The sequence below is a fragment of the Lathyrus oleraceus genome, chromosome 5 (assembly GCF_024323335.1).
Source record: "Lathyrus oleraceus cultivar Zhongwan6 chromosome 5, CAAS_Psat_ZW6_1.0, whole genome shotgun sequence".
NCBI lineage: Eukaryota > Viridiplantae > Streptophyta > Magnoliopsida > Fabales > Fabaceae > Lathyrus > Lathyrus oleraceus.
Genome location: NC_066583.1, coordinates 115,572,063 through 115,587,672, shown reverse-complemented (window position 1 = coordinate 115,587,672; position 15,610 = coordinate 115,572,063). Strand labels below are relative to the sequence as shown.

General features: G+C 37.8%; 1 protein-coding gene across 1 annotated transcript; it reads right to left on the bottom strand.

The window, feature by feature from the left end:
- Nucleotides 1-14,487: 14,487 nt before the first annotated feature.
- On the bottom strand, nucleotides 14,488-15,610 carry LOC127088125 (transcription factor HEC2). Its single transcript, XM_051029039.1, has one exon. It carries the CDS (start codon nucleotides 15,347-15,349, stop codon nucleotides 14,585-14,587), a length of 765 nt encoding a protein of 254 aa, XP_050884996.1. The 5' UTR covers nucleotides 15,350-15,610; the 3' UTR covers nucleotides 14,488-14,584.

Genomic DNA, 15,610 nt, shown 5'->3' with positions numbered 1-15,610 from the left:
TATCCCCCCTGGAGCATTACGACATCGCAACAGTGTGTGAGTTCTACGCGAACGCACTGCCGAACGACGACGAGCCATTCACATGGACGTCTAGAGTGTCCGGCCGTCCTGTTGCGTTCGATCGGGATGCAATTAACCGTGTCCTGGGTGAACCGCTCCATCTGGGAGCCAATGAGAGAGACACCTACCACCAAGATTTAAGGCTTCACCGGGATACCGATTCGATTTCTGCTGCCCTGCTTTTGGAAGGGAAATCAGTTGAGCTGAACCCATCTGGGGTTCCGATGAGATACCATAGGGAGGACATGATTCCCTTGGCTCAACTGATCCTTTTGTTGGTTCTTACAAACATCAAACCCAAGTCTCATACTTCTACCGTGCCGATCCCAGTGGCACACTTGGTACACAGCATCCTCACGAATATCCAGATTGATGTGGCGAGGATTATTGCTTTGGAGTTGAAGCCCGTGATTGAAAGCGGGCTAAAGTCGGGGGCACGAGTGAATTGTCCCCTGGCTTTCCCTTGTCTAATCATGGCTTTGTGCCAACGAGCGAGGGTGAGGCTACCCTCCAAGGGTTAAGTAAGGATCCCGCCGGCCATTGATGACCGATACGTGGCCAAGTACTGCAAACCGAAGAATGTAAGAAGTAGTTCAGCTGCTGAGGTTACCGGGGCTTCTGATGGTCCTGGTACTTTTACTCTAGGATCCGATCCTTTCCAGCAGGCTGTCTGTAACTACAACTGGGATTGGATGGCGGCAACTCAGCGCGCCATGCTCGATATGCACGATTATATGCAGCTGTTACAATTGCAGATGCGCGACCCCTCCGGTGAGCATTCTATGATGTCACGTGAGCAGTTTCTGCAGCACACTAGCTGGCCTGTGGACAGGCCTGTGTTTGGAGAGGGGGCGGGTGTTGGTGCTTCTTCTGGTGCTGCTGAAGATGATGATGATGATGATGATGAGGCTACCGGTTCTGAAGCCGGTAGTGATGAGGGTTATGAGTCCTTGGAGGGCTAAGTTTATTTTATTTTTCATATTATGTTGTATTTCTATTGTGTTTTCAGATTTGTGTATTTTGATTTTGGTTATGTACTTTTGGGGTGTTTCGTCCCCCATGAACAATTTTAAATTTTGAAGTAATGTTATTATTTATGTTTTAAATTTCGTTTGTTTTAATAAATTTTTGGTTGGTTGAGTGTCAAACCTTCTAGATTGGTTGCTCCTCAAAGAAGTATCCAATGAAGGTGCATCCGAGCTTGGATGGCAATGATAAAAATAAACAAGTGAATAATGCTAAGGTACATGGTTACCTCCGGCTAGAATTTTAGAATGCATTAAGTGAAGGAGAATTGCGGTCCAAAACGCAGCGGAAATTAAAATTTTCTCCTTTAGAGATCCTTACGAATGGTCATGATCAGTGATAGAATATTTACCTCTTATGACGATTGAAACCTTTGGTGCAGATCTCTTGTGACGATCAAAACTTTGATGCAGATCCACGAAGCGATCACGAACGTTGAACGATGACAACGTCTCTACTCAGTCCACACGAACGGGTTCCTTCAATCTCAGTGCTAGCTGGTATGAATGAAGGCTTTGAGTGAGAGAGAGAGAGTGAGAGAAAACGAAAATAATGCAACCGCAAAATGAATGCTTCTGCACAAGGGTTCTATTTATAGAACCACTTGTGTGGGCTTCAAGCTAAAAGGCCCACTTAAGTGTATTTTGGCCCATATCTTATAATATGCCCAAAATCACTTAAGCCCATGGTACCTTACCATATTTCATATTCTACTCAAGTACAATGTACCTTACGATGTTCTATAATTCACTTAAGGGCACCGTACCTTACGGTATTCCTTAGTTACTCTATCTCTCATCAATCCGTCCTTTGTGTGTGACCCTGTAGGTTTTCGTGACGTTGGCAATTATATTAAATCACGCATTTAACATAATAAACAGTGAGCGGTATCTAGCAACACATCACTGCTACCCAAGACACGAAAATATCATGTGATCTGACAAAACCTTCTGTGATAATACTTATGTGTATAATTACCCTTTTGCCCTTATGTCTATATTGAACACAAGGCATAGACCGTGTCATCCTTGTCCAGTTGAATATTGGGCCCATAGACATTTATCCTGTTATGCAGGATGGGAAAATTTCATCTAGGTCACTCATGTCCCTCAGCATGCTTCGTGGAGTACCCATCAACTGTCTTTATGGTTATCCAGTTACGGACAACGTTGGATCAGCAATAAAGCACTCGACTCCACATCTAGGGTCCATAGTGGTTTCAGGTCGAAGAGTGGTATACACCATTATCACCATGAGAATAACTTATGACACTTTGCATAACTTTCTATATAGTATTCTCATAGCGGGTCAATCCGGTATAAATATTACTCCTAACATTCATACCTATGTTTAAGACTTGATAACTCTTTATCCATGATCCATGAGATGTGATCATCAGTCTACAAACATAATAGTCTTAATGCTTTAATGTTATCCCACTTCACACTAAAGCTCGACTACGGATACTTTAAGAATAGTGTCCTTATGTTTAATGTGTTCTCATGATTAAGTCACACTTAATACATTAAACGGACTATCTATTCCAGGGACTTTATTAATCAACCATAATAAAGAAAATGCCTTTTATTATTAATAAATAATTCGATACAAGTACCAAAAAGTATTGGCCTCGAGGGCTTACACCAATAATCTCCCACTAGCACTAGAGCCAATCAGGCATACCCCGTATGCCCATTGATCTAGTATGGCCATCATGCTTCTGCTGCGCAAGAGGCTTTGTCAGTGGGCCAGCTATATTGTCAAGTGTAGGTACTTTACATATTTTCACATCTCCTCTATCTATTATCTCTCGAATGAGATGATAACGCCTGAGTATGTATTTGGATCGTCGGTGAGATCTAGGCTCCTTAGCTTGTGCGATAGCACCATTGTTATCATAATAGAGACCAATGGGATCCACAATGCTAGGGACTATGCCAAGTTCAATAATGAAATTTTTATCCAAACAACTCTCTTTTCTGCATTTGAGGTAGCAATATACTCGGCCTCGGTTGTAGAATCAGCAACTGTATCTTGCTTTGAACTTTTCAAGCTCACATCGCCACCATTTAAGCAAAACATATAACCATTGGAATCATTCATATTAAAGCGTCTCAGCACCTTGTCTATGTACTCTGACTTAGGCCAAGCATTTTATGATCTATCTCTATAGATTCTGATTCCTAATATATAGGTTGCTTCACTTAGGTCCTTCGTAGAAAAGCATTTCCCCACCCAAGACTTTACTTGTTGCAGGGTAGGGATATCGTTTCCAATAAGTAATATGTCATCTACATATAATACCAGGAATACGATCATGCTCCCACTAACCTTCTTGTAGACACAAGGCTCATCTTCGTTCTTGATGAATCCATATTGTTTTACTGTTTCATCAAAACGAAGATTCCATGAGTAGGTCACAGGCTCATCTTGATCCATGAGTAATACATCACCTTGATCCATATATCTCAGGTAGGTGACGTATCCTGCCTGACATACGCTGGTCTTGTTCTACTTGAGCAGGTTGCTCTTACACAACTACTTGTGTTTCCTGCTCTAATTCCTCCATAGGTGTATCAATGCTTTGTGATTCTTGAATTTCTTCAAGCTCTACTTTCCTCCCACTGGTTCCTTTTGAAATAAAATCCCTTTCCAGGAAAACTCCAGTTCGAGCGACAAACACTTTGCCCTCAGAAGGATTGTAGAAATAATACCCTCTTGTTTCTTTAGGATACCCCACAAATAAGCAATTTTCAGATTTGGGCTCAAGCTTAGTTAAAATTTGTCGTTTCACATAAACCTCGCAACCCTAAATCTTTATGTAAGACATATGTGGTTTCTTACCACTCCATATCTCATATGGTGTCTTCTCAACCCTTTTGGATGGAACACGGTTAAGTGTGTAAGCTGCTGTCAATAGTGCATGTCCCCAAAAGGACTTTGGAAGATCGGCGTGACTCATCATGGATCGGACCATGTCCAACAGGGTTCGATTTCTTCTCTCAGACACACCATTCCATTAGGGTGTTCCAGGAGGAGTGAGTTGGGATAGAATCCCACACTCTTTCAGATGGTCATCAAACTCTAGGCTTAAATATTCACCACCTCGATCTGATCGAAGAGTTTTAATATTCTTACCTAGTTGATTTTGTACTTCATTCTTGAATTCCTTGAACTTTTCAAAGGACTCCGATTTGAGTTTCATTAGATACACATAACTGTATTTACTGAAATCATCGGTAAATGAAGTACTGAAAACCTCCTCTGGCTGGTATGTTCAGTGGTCCACATACATCAGTATGTATGAGGGCCAAAAGATCATCAGCTCTTTCACCTTCTCCTGTGAATGGAGATTTTGTCATCTTCCAAGTACTTTGGGCAGTTTCTCTTCCAGTGTCCGGTCTTACCGCAATGGAAGCAGGTGCCTGCCTTTGCTATGCCTCCACTAGGATTCAAAGCAGCAACAGTGGGTCTGGGTTTGGCAACTTCCTTGCCTTTCCCTTTATCACCCTGCTTGGTGGGCCTTTTGTTATGTCTCTTTCCATTTCCGATCATCAGAATGGACTTTCCTTTTGACTTCAGATTCTGCTCGGCAGTTCTTAACATGGCGAGCAGTTCAGGAAGAGATTTGTCCATATCAATCATATTGAAATTTAGGACGAATTGACTGAAACTATCTGGCAACGATTTCAAGATCAAATCAGTCGCAAGTTCCTTTTCGAGGGGAAAACCCAATCTCTCAAGGTTTTCCACATACCCAATCATCTTGAGTATATGGGGACCTATAGGGGCTCCCTCAGCTAACTTGCTTTGAAAAAGGGCTTTTGAAACTTCAAGCCTTTCATGCCTTGCTTGCTCTTGATAGAGCATCTTCTTGTGTTCGATCATATCGAACGCTGTCTTGTTCTCATGTTGCTTTTGCAACTCTGAGTTCATGACATCCAGCATGAGACAAGCAGTTTCATTGGCATCATCGACATGCTTCTTATAAGCATCTCTTTCTGCCTTAGGTGCAGAACTAGGAGGTTCCTCTTCAGGAACAGGTGTCTCCAAGACATACAACTTTCTATTATGTTTGAGGACAATCCTCAGGTTTCGGTGCCAATCCAGAAAATTTGTCCCAGACAATTTTTCCTTATCAAGGATTGATCGGAAGATGTTGTTAGAGGTGTTTGCTGTCATGGTTATCTACATAAGGATTAATGAAAATATAAGTATCATGGACATATTTAATTAGGCCTTTTAATTAAATATGCTCCCACTATTTTACTCAAAACAAATGACCCTCATCATTTGATTCGGAAAATCCTGTTGGAAGATTTTCTAGTGGGTCGAGATCCATATTTCACTTCGTTCTAAGTCCGCGTAGGCGGATTACACAAAACTAGGTTATTTAGGTAGGGACTCCTTCCAATTGTATCTCAAACAACTCTCGAAAATTTCAGTTGGGTGAATAACTCCTTACTCCAATCCATCATATGGATCATTCCCAACTCTTGCTTCTAAACATATACAAGAAAATTATAATTAAGTTTGACTCATCGTTTTAGCAGTTGGATATTACAATTATCCCATCGCACCTTAACTAATACAAAACATGCACCTCGCGTAGGCGAAACCTACATTATTCGATACCAGTCTTGATGAGTGCTAAAACTTGGAAAGCAAACATATAATATTCTCATAATTTGTTTAGTTAAGTTTGACCCATTGTTTTAGCAGTTGGATATTACAATTATCCCATCGCACCTTACTAATATATAGATCATGCACCTCGCGTAGGCGAAACCTACATTATCCGATACTAGTCTTGATGAGTGCTAAAACTTGGAAAGCATAAACTTAATATTTAATTTGAGGGAATTGTAATTGTTATGATCTCACCGGCTTATTTATCATATAAATCGTCTCTCACATGCATCAACATACATTCACATGCATCAACATACATTCACATGCATCAACATACATACAAACAAAATGAAACAGTTATGGCCCCTAGCGCAATTGTTCTCCCAAGCCAATGAGAGAACCTAAGCTAACCTACTAACTATCTAAGCTTCTCCAAGCAAGATCTTCAAGGTTGTCCTCCTTTGATCTTCAAGGTTGTCCTCCTTTGATCTTCAAGGTTGTCCTCCTTTGATATTGAAATCTTCTCTTTCTTCATAACATTGTCTTCTTCTCTTTCTTCATAACTTTACAGAAGAAACTCGTTTTACATACGAGGGATTGAGATGAGAAAAGAAGTTACATTAAGAGATTAAAAGGAGAGGCACGACACGCAGGTCGTATTTAAAATCCAAAACAAAGTAAAGGAAGACTAAGGCCATAACTGATCACAACAAGGCAATAATAACAAACACATTATTATTATTAATTTTTAATTCCTTTAATTAATTAAAATCAAATTAAATTTCGGCGACCGATCACACTACGCAGAGTTGTCCAAAATTTTAATGAACAATTCATTTGAAATGGACATTGTTTTGCATCAACACAACCCTTGCGTAGTCACAAAACAGAAACCCCAAAATTTTGACTCTGTGAGTGTGACGACCGTCACAAGCATGTTACGACCGTCACAAGCTTGTTACGACCGTCACAGGCATGTTACGACCGTCACGCGGCCAGAAACAGAAATGCCTAGACTTTTGGATCTGTGAGTGTGACGACCGTCACAAGGCATGTGGCGACCGTCACGTCCAACTTGTTACGCTCGTCACATGTCCATTACGACCGTCACGCCCAGTTTGTTACGCTCGTCACGAGCTTCACGCGGCCAAAATAACAGAACTTTGAAACAGTCTTCAGACCTCTTCCAAAAAGCCCTAAATTCACAACTCTTTGACGGCACAACCCTTGCGCCGTCACTAACCCTAATGCGCCAATTTCAGACCGTCAAACACACCTCGATTGTTGATTCAGTATGATTGATCAACGAGTCATTGCTTCACCATACTAATGTCGGATTCCAAAGCAAATGACCATTGATCGCTCAAAGGAAAACAACCACTTAGTGTTTGAATGAACGAAACAGAAATAGCATATCACATATACCATACTTTGCATTAGGATTACTTATATCATATATAAGTTGATCGGTCTCAATTGCGTAACCTATGGACGACCGATGTATCGCTGCTTCACCATACTAATGTCGGTACCAAAGCATAGTCAACATCAATCATCCAACTCGTACACTCATGATGCCAAATTTAATTACCCGTTTAATTAATTGATTCATTCTGTCTTTTAATCATATTAATACAGAAACTAAACAGCTATCCGATTCATGGTTTCGTAAGTGGCTCTGATACCACTGAAGGAGAATTGCGGTCCAAAACGCAGCGGAAATTAAATTTTTCTCCTTTAGAGATCCTTACGAATGGTCATGATCAGTGATAGAATATTTACCTCTTATGACGATTGAAACCTTTGGTGCAGATCTCTTGTGACGATCAAAACTTTGATGCAGATCCACGAAGCGATCACGAACATTGAACGATGACAACGTCTCTACTCAGTCCACACGAACGGGTTCCTTCAATCACAGTGCTAGCTGGTACGAATGAAGGCTTTGAGTGAGAGAGAGAGAGTGAGAGAAAACGAAAATAATGCAACCGCAAAATGAATGCTTCTGCACAAGGGTTCTATTTATAGAACCACTTGTGTGGGCTTCAAGCTAAAAGGCCCACTTAAGTGTATTTTGGCCCATATCTTATAATATGCCCAAAATCACTTAAGCCCATGGTACCTTACCATATTTCGTATTCTACTCAAGTACAATGTACCTTACGATGTTCTATAATTCACTTAAGGGCACCGTACCTTACGGTATTCCTTAGTTACTCTATCTCTCATCAATCCGTCCTTTGTGTGTGACCCTGTAGGTTTTCGTGACGTTGGCAATTATATTAAATCACGCATTTAACATAATAAATAGTGAGCGGTATCTAGCAACACATCACTGCTACCCAAGACACGAAAATGTCATGTGATCTGACAAAACCTTCTTTGATAATACTTATGTGTATAATTACCCTTTTGCCCTTATGTCTATATTGAACACAAGGCATAGACCGTGTCATCCTTGTCCAGTTTAATATTGGGCCCATAGACATTTATCCTGTTATGCAGGATGGGCAAATTCCATCTAGGTCACTCATGTCCCTCAGCATGCTTCGTGGAGTACCCATCAACTGTCTTTATGGTTATCCAGTTACGGACAACGTTGGATCAGCAATAAAGCACTCGACTCCACATCTAGGGTCCATAGTGGTTTCAGGTCGAAGAGTGGTATACACCATTATCACCATGAGAATAACTTATGACACTTTGCATAACTTTCTATATAGTATTCTCATAGCGGGTCAATCCGGTATAAATATTACTCCTAACATTCATACCTATGTTTAAGACTTGATAACTCTTTATCCATGATCCATGAGATGTGATCATCAGTCTACAAACATAATAGTCTTAATGCTTTAATGTTATCCCACTTCACACTAAAGCTCGACTACGGATACTTTAAGAATAGTGTCCTTATGTTTAATGTGTTCTCATGATTAAGTCACACTTAATACATTAAACGGACTATCTATTCCAGGGACTTTATTAATCAACCATAATAAAGAAAATGCCTTTTATTATTAATAAATAATTTGATACAAGTACCAAAAAATATTGGCCTCTAGGGCTTACACCAACATTAAGAACTATACTCTTTTTTGTAATTGAATATTGTCTTTTTGCAACATAATTGAATGAATGTTTCATCTAGGACTTAAAACCACAAATTGTGAGGAAACCTCCATTTGTACACTTAAATGCTGGATTCTAATAAGCTTTGTTGATTCATTTGATTCATGCTTTGTCTTTTATTATTGTGAATATGTGGAAGCAATTAGAAATGATCAAGGCACTTGTTTTCTATCGAGCACAACCAGTTCCAAATACAACTTACCTGTGAGCAGAGAGAGTATTCGTTAACCCCTTTGAGCTTAAACAGTTGAATCTCAGCTTGAAATAAAGCGAGATTTCAAAAATCTTTTTTTCTTGAAACCCGGAAAATTTTGATAATTGTTCTTTTGCCGTAAAAAGTCAAGAGCATTCACTTAGGGTGAGTAAGAAATAAGTTGGGGAGAACGAAAATGAGAATCGGTAAGTGCCACAACTCTTGAAAAACCGAGCAAGCATAAAAAAAAATATATAAAATATAGAAAAGAGAAACATCTCTTTTGTAAATATGATGTGAAAGAAAGAAAAAAATAGAGAAAATGAAAATGAATGCTTGCTTGGAAGAAAAATAGTGAAAAACAAAAATTGAGTTGTGAAATAAGAGTTGTGAAGGTTTCAAATGAGAAATAAATGGAACGAAGTTGAGATGTGTGAATAATGTACAGTGAATGTCTCTTTTGCATCGGCAATTTCGTTTTCAATGGCCTTAGAAATGACCCTTGTTTGTTAACCTAACCAAGCTTCAACCGAAAAGTCCTTAGTGATCTTCGTGCTTCCACATTACCATTTATAATTGTTAGACATTGTATGAATTGAATTGATTTCTTCATTGTTTGTTGGAGAGTGAGATTATTCCCGCGGTTGCAAACGCGTAATTTCTTCAATCCTTATTCGAAGAGGAGAGATAGGGTGATTCATTCAAGATAATATTGTTGTGGATAGATACATATTTCGCATTGCTACTAAGTTTTAGTTCTTGTGTATTATTTTATTCTAACCGTTGGAAATTTGTATCTGCTGATTCGCTTGTGTTTGAGCCGTTTTATCCGATTTCGGAGAAACATTTTTCTTAATGCAAATCCTCTTTTCCTTCAAGAGGCATACTTTGCTTGAGGACAAGCAAGAATCTAGTTGGGGAGAGTTGTTAGATACCCAAAAATGCTTATTTGAGCTATCAAATATGGGCATCTTTCACTCCATTTCCTTGCTAAAGTGTTCGAAACCACCTTTGTTTTAGATGAATTGCAATACAATGATAAACGATCTTGGTACCTTTGATTTGTGTGTTATTGTGCAGGAATTAGGCATGAAATAATAGAAAATGAAGCCATAAGAAAGTTGGCAAAGGGACCAAAAAAAGGATGCATTCATCAGCTTGCTCGCTAGGCGAGGGCTGTGGCGAAGAGCTCGCTAGGCGAGCACCCAGTGAGAATCCAGCGAAGAGCTCCAGTATTTTACAGTAGCAAACATCAACAAACTCGCTAGGCGAGCAGCCAACGAAGGGTGTAGCGAACACATCCAGACTTGGTCAAAAGCGCAGCCAGCACTCACTCGCTAGGCGAGCCATTAGCGAGCTCCCAGCGAGCAATTCCAGTAGCAAAACCTCCTAAGCTCGCTGGAGCGAAGGGTGAAGCGTGGGCTTCGCCTAGCGAAGGTTTTGTTTGCCTAGCAAACATGCCAATCTGGAAAAGGATATTTCTTTGGGTGCAGGTGCCTCAGGTGCCTCATTTTGGGGCTCGCTAGGCGAGCCATTCTGCTCGCCTAGCGAGCATGACAGCTCAGTAGCAGCACTATAAGTAGCAGGGGCTACTTTTTGGAGCCATACCTTACACCTCCATACTTTTGTACTTTTGAGATATTTTTCCAGCATTGCTCTAGAGATACTTTGTGACCTAGAAATCATTTCTCTTCATCTCTTAACAATCTTTCACAAAAAGAAGGTGGATTCCCATCCAATCTCGATTATTCGACTCGGATGTTGATCAACCTTCTTCTGAAACTTGTTGACCAAGCTACCATGAAAATGAGTAGCTAAGTTCTTCATCTTGTCAAGGTTAGATGTAGATGGTCATAAGCTTTGTGTGTATATGAGATGATCTTCATTTGTAAACTCTTTAATGATGAATATATGGTGAAAACTTTGTTTTATTGAAAACTCTTTGTGTTGGTTTATGATCGAGAGATGTTTACCAACTCTTTACCTAGGTTTTCATCCAATCTTGTTTGTTAGCTAGAGATAGTAATGAATGATTTTGTTCACCATAAGGTTGAACCAAAAAGTTGTCATTTTGATAGATTGTGTTAGAGATAAACAATGGATCAAAATGGGAAAACTCACAATGTGTGTTAGAGATAAACACATTGGGGGGACTTTGTGAAATAGTTTATCATCTAAAGGAGTTTATAAGTTTTGTTGATCGAACATATACATGCAAAGTGATCGTCGAACCCTAACTTTGGCAATATTTCTCAAATATTAAAACCAAATCTTTTACCGCATTTTCTTACACTTTTATGCAAGATACCGTGACTAAAACCAAAAACCCGACACTTAAAAACTCATTCAACACAAATGTACCAAGACTATGATGAAATTAATAAATATTGTCATTGATGATACTTATAAAGATAAGAAAGAAGACGAAAATGAAGATGATGTTTCTCCTCAACAGACTGGTGCCCCAACAGATGTCCTACCCAAGGTGTTTAAAATTGAGCTTGAAAGCACAATTTATAAATATCCACAAATCAACAAGGGACCATTAAACAAAAATCAAAAGGATCATCCCATTAAAATTTCATAGGAAATTTGAATGAATAAGTTATTACCAGATCCAGAGAGATGACTGCTAACACATGTTTTATTTTAAAGATTTAACCTAAGAACATCAAGGAAGCTTTGATTGGTGAATTCTGGATCAATGTTATGCAAGAAGAACTGTGTCAGTTCAAAAAGAAAAAAGTTTGGGAATTAGTTCCTAGACCCGAAGATATGAATGTCATTGGTAACAAATGGATTTTCAAGAAAAAAATCTGATGAAAGTGGTAATGTGATAAGGAACAAGGCACATTTAGTTGCTCAAGGGCACACTCAATTAGAAGCAGTATATTTTGATGAGTCATTTGCTCCATTTTCTAGACTTGAGTCCATTAGATTATTACTTGGAATTTCCTATATGATGAAATTTATATTATATCAAATGGATGTTAAAAATGCCTTTTTGAATAGATATCTTAATGAAGAAGTTTATGTTGAACAACCAAAGGGATTCATTGTTCCTAGCTTTCTAAAACAAGTGTACAAGCTGAAGAAATCACTATATGGATTAAAGCATGCTCCAAGAGCTTGGTATGAGAGGTTAATTGAAATTGCTAATCAATAATGCGTACAATAGAAGACGAAAAGATAAAACTCTATTTGTGAAGAATGATGGAGAAAAACTCATGATAACCCATATTTATGTTGATGACATAGTCTTTGGTGGGATGTCAGACAAGATGGTGGAACATTTTGTTAAACAAATGGAGTCTGAGTTTGAGATGAGTCTTGTAAGAGAAACCACTTACTTTATAGGTCTTCAAGTATAGCAAATGGAAGATAACATTTTTATATCCCAAAGTAAGTATGCAAAGAGTATAGTGAAGAAATTTAGTCTTGACAAGGTTAACCAGAAGAGAATTCCAGCTGCAACTCATGCGAAGTTATCAAAAGATGAAAATTGAGTTTACGTAGATCAAAGTCTCTATAGAAGTATGATATGAAGTCTTTTATATCATACATCAAGCTGACATGACATCACTTTTGCTATAGGAGTATATGCAAGATACCAAGCTAAACCCAAAGCCACTCATCTGAATCAAGTGAAAAGAATCATGAAGTACATAAGTGGAACCTGTGACTATGAAATTCTATATTCTCATGATACCAATTCAATATTGGTAGGGTATTGTGATGCAGATTGGGCTGGGAGTCCTGATGATAGAAAGAGCACATCCGATAGATGTTTCTTTCTTGGCAACAATTTAATCTCATCATTCAACAAGAAGCATAATCGTGTCTTGTTATCTACTGTAGAAGCTTAATGCATTGTTGTAGGAATTAGTTGCACTCAAATACTCTGGATGAAATAAATGTTGAAGGAGTACAATGTCGAATAAATGTCATGACATTATTATGTGAGTGATATTGTGTTCTCTGATAAATTAGTGATTTCAGAGGATATGGAAGACATGGGTACTCATTTGACTTGAAAATGGTATATTGGTAGGTTTGTGGGGAACTCTTGTGCTTTTTTTAGAATGACTCGAGAACCCTATTATGCATCTAAGCAGATAGCGCCCTGAGTATCTTCGGTCTCCTTTTAGTGTATTCTTGTTGTTTTGGTGGTGATTGATTGTTGTTTTTTTTGTCTCTTAACGAAGAGATCTAACCTATGTTTTTTTTATTGTTGTTTCTGTTTCTGATATTAGTTATTTTCTCTTTTGTAGTTTAGCTATTGACTTTGTTTTGGGTAGTGTTTGTTCTTTAGTTGTATTTTCTTTCTTTCGATTCTTTTTTCTTGATTTTTAGTCCCTCTTATGCTATTATCAATCTCATTTTTTTCTCATCTAGTTTGATCTTAGTACTTTTTTTCATTATAGATAATATAATATTATATATGCCTCTAAAAAAACACTAAATAATTGGACGGTAGATAAATATAGATAATCATCATAAAATAAAACAATATCGATGCACTTATTAAAAAAAATCTTCCATTACTTTTTGTCACTTCAGAAAACCATGCACCGGGCTGTTTTCAATATGACCGTACATCTGTACCCAAAACCGGGAGCCTAAAACTTCCGTTTAACCATGTTTGGCACATTGCTCCCTGCTTCCATACTCCAAAAATGTTTATACTTAAGAAACATAACATTTCATATATTACAATCTTTTATTAATACTACTAGTTTTTAATATATTTAGAACAAGTATTTTAATGCTAGAATGTTTAGTTTACTACTAGTACTCCTTTATCTAATTAAAATATAACACGTGAAATAAAAAATTTCAAACAAGATTCAATGATTAAATATATTAATAAAAAAATACTATAAATCATTTTCTCCATTATTTATTCAATCAATAGAGTTATCCCCTATTCTGCTGTCTTTAGAATATTATTGTTTTCCTTTCTTCCACGCGCACACTCATTCCAATATCGCTTTTAATATAATATTCAAATAATTATATTAAAATCGAATAATCAAAATAACAAATAGACAACTTGGCCAAATAATTTTAACAGGAAATTAGAAAAATACCAATAATTAATTATAATCAGCCACATAAATTATAAATTTTAATTTAACTAACAAAACCCGATATTATTAAGTTGATAGTCAACTGCATGAGAACTAATACAGAAAAATATTTATAATAATTAAATAATAGTTAAATAGGACTTATATTTCTTTTCATAATTAAATTTTGACTAATCTATATAGGACTTTGATTAATCTATACAGAAAAATTGAGACGGCACTAATCAGAATTCAAACTTGATTATCATAATTATAGGTGTAAATTTTATCACCATTTTGTTTACTAATATAAAATAAAAACAAGTACATTACTACAACCAAATTATGCTAAATATTCTAAATAGGTTAAAGAACTAAACCTTAAAATAGAGTACTATATTTAATAATTAACTGATGACTCACATGTAGGTAGTTAAACTTATAAATACTAATTAAAACTTAAGCAACAAAATTAATCACCATAATGATCAACACTACGAGCTTGATAAGGTTTAGGCAATGAAACAGGGAACCCTATCCCAGAACCAGCAACAGTCCTGTTATTGTTGGCATGTTCCTGCAATGTCTTCAACTGTGTCTTGAGAAATTTAACATAATGAATAGCTTCATCCAACATTGATGCAGTATCCATCTTCGTTCCACCGGGCACCATTCTCTGGAGTATTCTTATTTTCTCGCTTATTCTTTCTCTTCTGTGTCTTGCTGCTACGCTCTGAGGATCCTTTGAGATCTTCACGTTCCTTCTCTTTGGCGGTTTTACTGATTCCGGGTCTATGTAAATCGGTTGCATCGCTGCTATTCGGAATATCATCTCCCTCATCGCGGCCATCGAGGTTCTCTTCTCAGCCGCACCGTAACGGTTCGGATTCGTAACAGCGTCGGTGTTGTTCGCGTTCGAAAACATTAACGGTGGGGTTTGTTGCTGCTGCTGAAGGATTAACGGAGTAGTGGAGTTGTTATTAGTGAAAGAGATATTGTTTGTTGATTGTAAGGGTAGTGATGAAGATGAAGATGATGACCAAGGGAATGGATTTGGAGGGTTATCGATTAAATCTGAAAGAGGACGTGTGTTATAGAAGTCTTGATCTGACGGTGGAAATTCATTGTTGTTGTTGGATGAAGAGAATTCAGGGAGTTGCATCATCATCATCAACATCATGTCAATCTGTTCCTCTGATGATGAGGAGGAAGATTTCAAATGGTTATTACAGTCCATTTTTGTGATGTGAAGAGAATAAAGATAGAAACAAAAGGTGAAGATGGAGGGAAAGGAGAAAAAGATGGACAAGTATTTAAAGGGTAACTGAAAAAACAGAGAAAAAACAGAAGATGAGCAGAGGAAAGAGAGAGAGGGAATTGATATCAGACTGTGAAGTTGGAGTGAGTGAAGGCTTGTGATAGATAGATTGGTGAGAATGAAGAGAGAATAGTGAAAAAATGAATAAAATAGTGATGTTGGGAATGGACAATAGTAAAG